Below are 10,434 nucleotides of genomic sequence, written 5' to 3' on the forward strand. Positions count from 1 at the left end.
TGTCGCTTGTATTTTCTATTCTATTCTATGTGGGTGAGGTCCCGCGGCGTGGCACGCCATGGGCCCTAGGATAATTGACCCATTACCCCAAGACCCGGGGTGCTCCTGCATGGACCTTTCCAGTTTAAGGAGCCTGGCGCTTCCCCGAAGGTAGGCGACAAGGGCTTTAATGGTGATGAATGGGAGATCTTCCCTTGACAGCTCGGTCAAGTTTAGATGCTCCCGTCTTGCGTTCGCATATGCTGGACATATGCCAACATAATCCAGTCTGCAAAGTATGGCAGTTCCTGACGAGATCTCGCGCGTGCAAGACGGTTATTTTTCGCGTTCGCGCGTGCTATCATTAAAATCTGCGTGCAAAGCATGTACATTTTCAAGCCACGTTAGGAAATCTTACTTAATTTAATACGTATTTTTTTCTTTGTTTAATTAATTGGCGTGCGTAGGACAAATTGTGGCGTGCATAACCGAAAGTCTGTAAAAAAATCGCGCGTGCACCTGCCATACTCTGCAGTCTGGAACATAATGAAAGGATGTCTCATCTTCCTCGCCACAGACAGGGTAGATGGGACTCTCACTTTTTTTAAGTTTATGCAGATGACTGGCAAACATGCCATGCCCTGTTATCACTTGAAGAATGGAACGTAACGTTTGCCTTGGCAGCTTCAGGAGTTGTTCGGAAAAACACCTGCTAATGTTTCTTCTATACTCCTTCGTCTGCCTGCAGCCGTCATGTTTTGTCCATTCTTCTTGGTGTTTGGCTAGGACCCAAAGAGCCAGATCCGATTTACATCGGCTAGTGGGGATAGGTAAACCTGGCTCTGGGCCATAGAATGTGTTACTGGAACCATCACGAGCTAGCTTGTCAGCAAGCTCGTTCCCCAAATGGTCTGAATGACCAGGTATTGAGTATTTGAGTGTAGCCGTACGTGATTTCCAGTTGCCAGTTGTTGTAAGGCATACCATGTATCACGTACGATTATGTCGCTTGTAATCAATACTACTGTATTAAACCTTTACAAATTTGCGCAAGAATCTGATTTTTCAGACGAAAATCCACGCAAAAAATAAAGTTTCCCATCTAGCCTATACGAGTAACGAGTGCAACCTTGAAGAAAAATTCAGTGGGAAAGATGCTTTGTTTTATTATCTAATATACAGAGATTAAAACAAAATCAACAATAAAGTCCCAAATAACACGACATATTTATCGAGCACGACATATTTATCGAGCAGAATACAGCCCCCAACAGCATGTGCATCCACCATACCCTCCTCTGCTCGTAAACAAAGTCCAAACTCCATTTCTCTATCCGTCTCTAACACAGAGATAATATATATATAGTACAGTGAGGTAAAATGGGACACATTTAGCATATATTATTCAATTATCCTGATCGTGTTTCAAACAATAATAACTGTCTGGAGAGTCGTGTAGATACGGTTTTAGAATTTTTCAATGTTCTTTGTTTACTAGCAAACAAGACGAGAAAATAGAATGATAAGGTGTCCCATATTCTCCACCCTACTACATTGGTAACTGAATGAATATAGTTGCATTCTATCTACTGCTGCACAGTCATAGATGGCACGATAAACTCATTTGATTGTTTCTTTTTGTATAAAAAGATGGGAAAATGGGACACTTTGTATAACGAGACTTTTTTATTTTCTGTTTACGTACCTCTATTTAATCATAATCAAAAAGAATGTTATAGAATTATTTGACAGTATTATCACGGCTTTATGTGCTCGTTAAGTTATAGTAAAGCCGATAAAATGTTTTATTTGCGAGTGTGAACGGTTAACCTAGTGAATCATAGATTTATAAAAAAATATTTAATTTCGTGCAGTTTGATTTAGTCTCATATAAAACTAGTTTTAGTTTTGTTAAAAAAAAGAGATATAAACATTTACAATTCCTAAGCAAACCCTAAACAGATTTAATGCCCACAAGTACTTTAAATTGAAGGTTCAAACCAACACCAGAAGGAACCCTTCACGAACTTGAGCTCCATGCATCTTAAAGATTAACCTATGAAGTCAATGAACATTATTTGAACAATTTGCAAGAAACCAGGCATTATACTTACTTCCCATTTTCCTTTTGGCTTCTTATTTCTTATTTTTATTTTTTTTTATCTCATGCTTATTTATACTGTGATGTGTATTAACGCAATGAACTTGTTTCTAAATCCTACATAAGTGTGCATTCGAAACTGTTTAGTGTAAACTTTGATGGAATTTCTTTTTGGGGTTTCCATCTAGCTCCAATCTTTGGATCAATCTTCTTTAAGGCCAACTCCTCCATTGTACGACCGGGTTATGTCCTTAAACTGTCCCGTCTCACCCTTTGTGTTTTTGAACTTGTAAAATTATATCTGTTTTGCGAATCGCTAAATAACTCCTCGTGTGTTTTAATACATTTTTTGTAGTCAATTAACAAAGCAATGATAGAACTAATTCGTGGTATCAGCTCAAAATGTATTTTGAATTTGGAAACATTGGGCAACATATGCTTAAATGTCCCATCTTCCCCCACTGCGCTATATATTTGTGTTCGAGCTTAGTCAACCGCGGTGGTTAAAAGGTTAGTTAAAGTTAAGCCTTTTATAATAGTTTTTTCCACATTTAAAGCGTGTACGCTTTGGCACACACACACGTGACGAGTCGCCACAACATAAAAAGGATTAATTAAAAGTATTCTAATTAAGATATGTGCTCATTGTTTATAGCTGTGCTGTCTTGTTAACTCTAAAGTCAGTTGTTTTTTAAAAGGCAACTAGTTTGACTTTCCTTAGTTTTTTGACGTCGCAGCTTATCTCGTTTTCAGCTTTAAAAAATGGCTTTGTTATGCTTTTCCACGTGAGCAACTTTCATTTTAACACATCAACCATTAATGTGTATGCAACGTATAGTAGGGTGGGGGAAGATGGGACACCTTTAGCACATGATATCAAAATATCCTGATCGTGTTTTAAACAATTAACAACGGTCTATGGAAGTCATGAAGATACGCTTTTAGAATTATGTGTATGTTTTTCGCTTACTACTAAATGGGACGACAAAATAGAATGATAAGGTGTCCCATCTTCCCCCGACCTACTATACAATTTCTTCAATTTTTTTCAGATAGGGAAAGTAGAGTAGAACATATCGGTAACTAAATAGAAGCTTACACCAAAACCGCTGCATTAAAATTAACGGGTATAATCGTAGACCAAACGCCCACGTAGAAACACGGCAAATTTTATTTATCTTTTCGAATACAGTAACAAAAAATTATTTTAATAGAAGCATGGCTGCTGCTAAACCAACAGCCGTACTTGTATTAATGAAATAATACCCGCGTATGCATTATTTTCTATCCCTACATTCGTGGAATCTACCAAACTTGTGAACAGACGGCAAGTTATCAAACCGATGTTTATTTTTACTGGATTAACGATCTGCACAAATCTATTTCCAACGGCATGGTAAAAATTTCAGTTGACGAAAAAAAGTTTCAACGATTTATTTTAGTGGAAAATTGTAACTTGTTGGTGCACTGGAAAGAAGGCACAAAAAATGTATTTCAAAGAAACCGTATAAAAATCTAAAATTCCGTGTGATATACAAACACATGGAGCAGAATACGGAGACACCAGTAAACCTTACTACCTGTATTAGATTCTATATATCGCAATTTAATTAGTTCAAAAACCAAAATGGGTTTTCAGCATATTGATGTGAATAGTGGGAACTTAACTTGCACCTAGTTTTAAACGTTTTACTTAAATATTTGTCAGGACAATAATTTCAAAAAATTTAACACGATAAAATTTCTCTTACATTAGAAATTATTTTTAAATGTTATTCTTTGGTAAACACAACCAATTAAATAATTTAGGTAAAGTTTGAAACAAATGTGCAGCTGTTTCCTACTGTATGTAATATTTAAAGCATCTGGTTGTTAAGTTTTGTATCATACGCAGATGATTACAAAGACTTTGAAACAGAGGTACACCTTAATGGCTTGTTTGAGCAAATACTTTAACGGCAGTATAAAATCTACTGAACTGAGGACTGTTGAATATGTTTAGTTTAACAAGTGAATTACTCTCCGAATGTAAATATTTCATCATGTTCCTCCTCCGAGGTTGATGTTGTTGCCACATCAGGAACCATCTGGTCATCATAGTAAGGTGTGGAGTACAATGATAATGGGAGTGAGTGTCCACCACTATGTCGACCGAATGGAAGTGGATGTTTAATGGCGTGTCTATGGTCACCACCGCTACCTAACGCAACAGCAGAGCGTGGTACATCCCAACAATTACCTGAGAAATTGTTTAAATAGTTTAAACAATCAAGTCGTTATCTTTTTACCATTAATTTAAAGGAGCACACATTCAAATAGGGACACACATTCAAAACCTTTTTTGAAAAAGTACATATTATCCATAACTATTCCATATGGATACCTCATTTTTGTTTACTATAAATTCATATAACTAAAAAATGTGTTCTAAAATGAAATTTACGAACCCAATCGTTTTAACCACGGGTGGTCAAGAATTTCTTGTGATGATAAACGCTCAGACGGATTTTTCTTCAGAAGGCTTCGAATCAAATTTCGAGCTTCAGAAGAAAGAGTGTCGGGAAGGGAAAAATGGCCTCGGCTGATTTTCACAAACAAAGCTCGGGGATCGGATTCATGGAAGGGATACCGACCAACAAGTCTGTAAGAATGAACATTCGTTAAAATAAAGTAACATTATTATTACCCATTACTGTAGATTTGTAAGAATGTTCGTTTTGGATATTACAGTTAAAATTTACCAAAAGTTGGATTATATGTAGTTTAAAAATATCCACGGCGTCAGTAATAACTTTGGCAGTTGGGCTTACTATTTGGGTTAAAGCACTAAGGTTGGAAAGAAACGCTATAAATATAAGCGAACTAACTAGGATGAAATACACACCTATTAAACAAATCCACAAAATTGTATGACTACAGTGTCATAAATACGTACAATGTGTAAAGCATAACTCCAAGACTCCACACATCCGATGCCTTCCCACTATAACCAACACACTGTTTCTTGCTGGGTGCACTTTTAGACAAAGTGTTGGAGCAAGCAAGAACAGCTGAACATGATAGAATCTCAGGACTGGCATATGCGGGGCAACCATGCCTAAACAACACGGTACATTAATATTTCATTTTCTTGTAACAAAAAAACATAAACAAACAAAAAGTGCAAATCACATTTATTGCTGGTCAGCGGTCGCCTTATAGTGTTTACAACAGATTTGACGGTTGCAAACACACTGATATAAAATATCTTTTGCGGTTCTTTTAACCAAACTAAAAACTAATGTGAACTATCTGGAAAAACAGTACAAAGAAAAAGGTGTTAAAACTAATTTCAGGACTACCCACCTATCTGTCATATTGTCATCATCATCCTCCAGCACACATGCTTCCTCAAGACTCTCAAGCATCAACTCAGTTCTATAAACACAATGTGTGGTTCACAATTGATGTTCAAAGGAATTGTGTGATTGATAATACCTTTCCATGTCCCGAAAAATAAACTTCCGCAGCTTGAGGTCCCGAAGCACAATATTGTTCTTATGTACGTGTGCAACGGCAGAAACTACTTGTTTGAACAAAGGAGCAGCTGCAACTTCCTGCAAACGTTGTTTTGACCGAACGTAGCTATGCAAGTTCTCAGCATGAAAACCTAAAATAATAATTACTGGGTTTTACCTTGTAATATGGTCGTTTCGCAACATATTTTTTGGTGTTGAAACAGCGGGGTTTATTGTCGCTAATAATTAACGACATTATCCTTGTTAAAAAATATGTGCTCATGTTAATATAAAAAAGCAATACAAAGAGCGAAAGGTGGAATCAATGCTTCTATTGCTTTTACCGATAACATTTGCATGTTATATAAGTTCACCTATCACTGTTGTCTATAATACATACACGCCAAACCTGTTTTACAGATATATGCGTCTAATTAACAACTATCACCTACATTAAACAGTTTTCCCCTATGCTCTCCTATATTATTGTTACTGTTCACATAAATGACCTTTCAAAGGATTTTTAAAATCAAAAACCAATTTTAGATTTTTAGCCAGCTGAGTTGTCACTTTGTACGATCTCGTTATTAGCAGAAATATACACTGACAATATCTGTCAAAAATGGTGTAAAAATGCATAATGCAAAGTAACTACATCTGCAGGATAGTTACATTTAAAAATATTTAAACGCACCGAATTAAAGTTATACAACAATTGGTAAACGTGGACACCATATAAAAGTAGTTTGCAATTTAGTAAATAAAATTTTTATTCCGATGTCCCAACCTGCTTTTACATGGCCTGACTTTAAAAATATAAAATCTGTTTACCAGTCGCTCCTTCTTCTGGAACATTCTGTTGATTCTGCATAGGAACACCAGGAAGGAAAAACAAGTAAGCATTTGTAGGGCCTACAACAACATCTACCACACTGTTGATATGAGGATGGGGTGCGACTCGAAAATACCCATCAACCACTTTCATGTAATCAGCACGCTTGTATACCTGAATGGTAAATTAACAATCAGAATTCAAAAACACGAACTGCTGCTGAGTTTGAGGTGAAAAATTATGTCCAATAGAAATATTAGCAAACATACATATATATATAATAATATATATATATAGTATATTTAGAGTCAGCTAACACGCTATGGGTATAAAAAAGCACTGTAGTAAAAGATCGTTATCAATACATTCTATTGATGACAAATAATAAACATATAAATATATATATACATTATTACATATATAGGTTATATTTGGAACATTTTTAACAAAATAAAACAACTCCACACCTTACAAATGAATTCCTCTTCCGTGTTGTAGTCAACAGCACGAAATACATTTCCAGTGTTGTGTCCTTCAATGTGTTCTACCAAGAGATATTTTCCAATATGCGAGACTCTGTGAGAGCCATCAGGAATGAAGGTTGGTGGTGTAGGTGAAGCTAATCCTGGAGAAATACTATTTGTTCTCGTTCTATGAAAGTCCAGAGATGACTTTACTCGAGATATTGTATCATGTCGAGTTCTTTCAGGCAAAATGACAGGACTGCCTGCAGCACTGTCAAATGAACTGCTGCTAGAGCTATCATCCCTTATTGATATGGGTGAGGAACGTTGTACGTTCATTGAAAATTTGAAAGTATAGAATAGTTAACCAAAAGTTTGTGACACTCACACAGCAGAAATGAATTCACAGTGAATGTTCTAATCGTAACAATTTGTCCGAAGTTCTCTTGGTGTATTACGCAACAACGCGAGTGATGATTTCACAATGTTTAAATAACGCACGATGAATTTCCACATCGATGTAGAAGCCTCTCACAACGAGTAAACAAAGCTGGTTTGTGTCTGCCGTATTGCGCAATCGGTCGACACGTTGCTTCGCTGAAGTTTCTAAAAAACTTATGGTAGAAAACAAACTCTTGGTGAAATGGCAGAACTGCCCCCCAAAATCAAAGGCTTGGCCACCCTTGGCCAAACCAGTTAATAAAAACGTTCGTTATCCATAACTCCTGTAAACAAAGCATAGCCAAGTTAACAACAGAAAAGCAATTACAAATAAAGGTTTTTCTTCTGAACATAATACAACTGTTGGGTTATGTCTCAACTACAGCCAAACAGCTTTTAACTGAAACCTAACCATAAGCGGTTATTACAGAATTAGATATCTTTGCTCACGTACTACGAGCGTTGTGCTCGATTAAATATTGTTTGGTTTTAGATATTCCTCCGCCTTTATATGTACACGATTAGTACTCATAAATGGCCTAAACAGAATAAACGTAGCAATTTTGAAACTTAAATGATTGCTATTTACTTTAACGTGTATACTCTTTTCTGTAGAAACTTTATGATTTGTGGTTAACACAAAAGCCACGGCGCATTAATACTCCGCGTTGTGTCGCAATATCTTGAAACGTAGCATTGCGTCATTCATCTGCGTACGTTCTCGACCGAGCATTGGCTTGTCTGCTGAAGCGTACAACCCAAGTCTTACGCAATTCACGGTGCAACATTTCGACACCACGATTTCGTAACAGTCGGTCTTGTTGGGCACGTTAGCTGTTACTGCACTGGTCATACAGTAGGGTGCGAACAGAGCCATAGAAATACCGAGTAGAGTAGTAGACCAACCTATTGTTCCGTAAAACACAAATTGAACGGCAATTTGGGTCCAAAATAACACAGTAGGTATAGGAAAAATGTATGTTTTTCAGTAAGCAACAGAAAAAAATTGGGCCTAAAAACAAATTTAAAGGTTGAAAAATGTAAAAATCAGGTGTTGTTTCTTTTCTGTATAAAAACAAGGCATAAAATGGAATTAGAAGCGGTTGATTTGTGAAATTTTAGTCATTTAATGCGACTTTTTTATAGTAGGGTGGGGAAAGATGGGACATAGTTTCATTCCATTTTCTATTCCAATTTGGAAGTAAACAAAGAAAATTCAAAGAATTATTAAACCGTATGCTCACGGTCACGACACCCATAGACCGTTGTTAATTGTTTAAAAAACGATCAGGATATTGGGATAATATGTGCTAAAGGTGTCCCATCTTCCCCCACCCTACTGTATATATATTTTCCCAAAAATTTTTTGGTAAGATAAATAAAAGCTGTTACACCTTCCCACAAAAGGAAAACACAAACAAAACCTAACAAGTTCGTTTAAACCCATTGCCAAAGTCACCACTTTTGCTCTATTTTGGCCACACAAAGACGGCAGTTGGACTACTCGGTGTTTATACGACTCTGGTAGGGTGGGGGAAGACGGGACATCTTTTGCACATAATTTCCAAATATCCTGATCGTTTTTGAACAATTAACAACAGTCTATGGGAGTCACGAGGATAAGGTTTTATAATTCTTTAAAACAAGTTGTCTTATCTTCCCATACCCTAATATATCAATTATAGTACAATGGGGGAAGACGGGACACTTAAGCACATATTGCCAAATATTTCCAAAATCAAAATAGATAACGGTTTTTGGGTAATACCACGAATTAGTACTATCATTCTTTTATTAATTGACACCAATTTAATAAAATATAATAAAACACACGAGGAGTTATTTAACGATCCGCAAAACAGGTGAAATTTTAAAAATTTGAAATCACACAGGATAAGATGGGACAGCTTAAAATCATTGTTAATTTTGATTATTAAATGTATTTATCAATAGGAATAAACGTAAATAACACGAAATATTACTGTACGCTTTGAAAATTAGGTCTAAACATTCCCTTTCTTGCCCCACTGCTATAGTTTTTACATATTACCTATACATTATAGCATTGCATAACAATTGGTATTGTTTGAAGGACAATGGGTAATGTTCGAACATCAATGAATAAATATTGTATCCTATAAATGTATACTACTCTGTTTTTGGCACAAGCCACTTCTCATAAAAATTATCACCAAGTGCAAATGACCAAATTTCCATGTATTTTCAAACTATTATCTTTTTATCATATCAGTACCTCATATTTGAAAACCTCCTGAGGTATAAATTACTAAATTAAAAGCAAATCTTTATGTGTTTCTTTATTATAAGTTTGGCAATGAAAACATACAAAACTACATTGTGGGGCCAGATGGGACTCTAAATTGAAATATATTTACATTAGCAGTATTCTGCAACTTTTAGTTAACCTACCGAGTTTAACAGGCTGTGCTAGTTTCTTTGTCATGTAAACTTCATATGTATAACGTTAAACCGATATTTTTTTGTTGTTTTTATCTCAAATTAAAGTCATATTGACCCCTGCGCCTATTTTCTTCATGCTTATACCTCAGTGCTTTTTTACAAAACTGAAACTAGTTTTATGAGACAAAATCAAACTGTACGAAATATTCAAGGTTGTTTTATGAAGCTATGAAACTAGTTTAATCGTTCGCACACGCAAACTAAAAAAATCATTGGCTTTACCTTGATTTAGAAAGCATTAAAAAAATAGCACCTTACTATTTCGCATTGTTTACCTGTTCAAAGTAAACTGTTTCTATTTTACATATTTGTTTATTATTTAAAAACAGTAATCAGCTTTGACGGGCGTTTTATAAAGTCGTGATAATACTGTCGAATAATTCTGTAACCTTATTTTCCTGATTATCATTAAATGGGGGCCCGTAAAAAGAAAATTAAAAAAGTCTCGACTGACAAAGTGTCCCATCTTCCCCTACCCTACTATTTTATGGAAAATGGTAGAAATAACAAAACTTGCGCTGATATACAGTTTACCCAACAGTACACATACCGTTGGTTTAACAGAATGACCATTTCGCGCTATGTACATACTGAGTGTTTGCTTTTAGGTTTTGCAATATAAAATTCGGTGGTAGTATT

The 10,434-nt window shown here is 35.7% G+C and overlaps 1 protein-coding gene across 1 annotated transcript; it reads right to left on the reverse strand.

Moving 5' to 3' along the window:
* Positions 1-3,412: 3,412 nt before the first annotated feature.
* On the reverse strand, positions 3,413-7,621 carry LOC100181586 (tribbles homolog 2). The gene is made up of 7 exons (XM_002131146.4): positions 6,877-7,621; positions 6,409-6,583; positions 5,558-5,729; positions 5,426-5,497; positions 5,016-5,177; positions 4,528-4,721; positions 3,413-4,319 (listed from the first exon to the last, which is right to left on the reverse strand). The coding sequence occupies exons 1-7, from the start codon at positions 7,210-7,212 to the stop codon at positions 4,096-4,098; spliced, it is 1,335 nt and encodes a 444-aa protein (XP_002131182.1). The 5' UTR covers positions 7,213-7,621; the 3' UTR covers positions 3,413-4,095.
* Between the last annotated feature and the right edge of the window lie 2,813 nt (positions 7,622-10,434).

This window comes from Ciona intestinalis, chromosome 2, assembly GCF_000224145.3.
Source record: "Ciona intestinalis chromosome 2, KH, whole genome shotgun sequence".
NCBI classification, from domain to species: domain Eukaryota; kingdom Metazoa; phylum Chordata; class Ascidiacea; order Phlebobranchia; family Cionidae; genus Ciona; species Ciona intestinalis.

Coding starts and splice junctions, on each gene's coding strand:
- LOC100181586 (XM_002131146.4), bottom strand. CDS start 7,212: ATGAACGTACAACGTTCCTCACCCATATCAATAAGGGATGATAGCTCT. Junction 5,498..5,557: donor ATTTTTCGGGACATGGAAAG/GTATTATCAATC, acceptor TTGTGTTTATAG/AACTGAGTTGATGCTTGAGA. Junction 5,178..5,425: donor GATGACAATATGACAGATAG/GTGGGTAGTCCT, acceptor CGTGTTGTTTAG/GCATGGTTGCCCCGCATATG.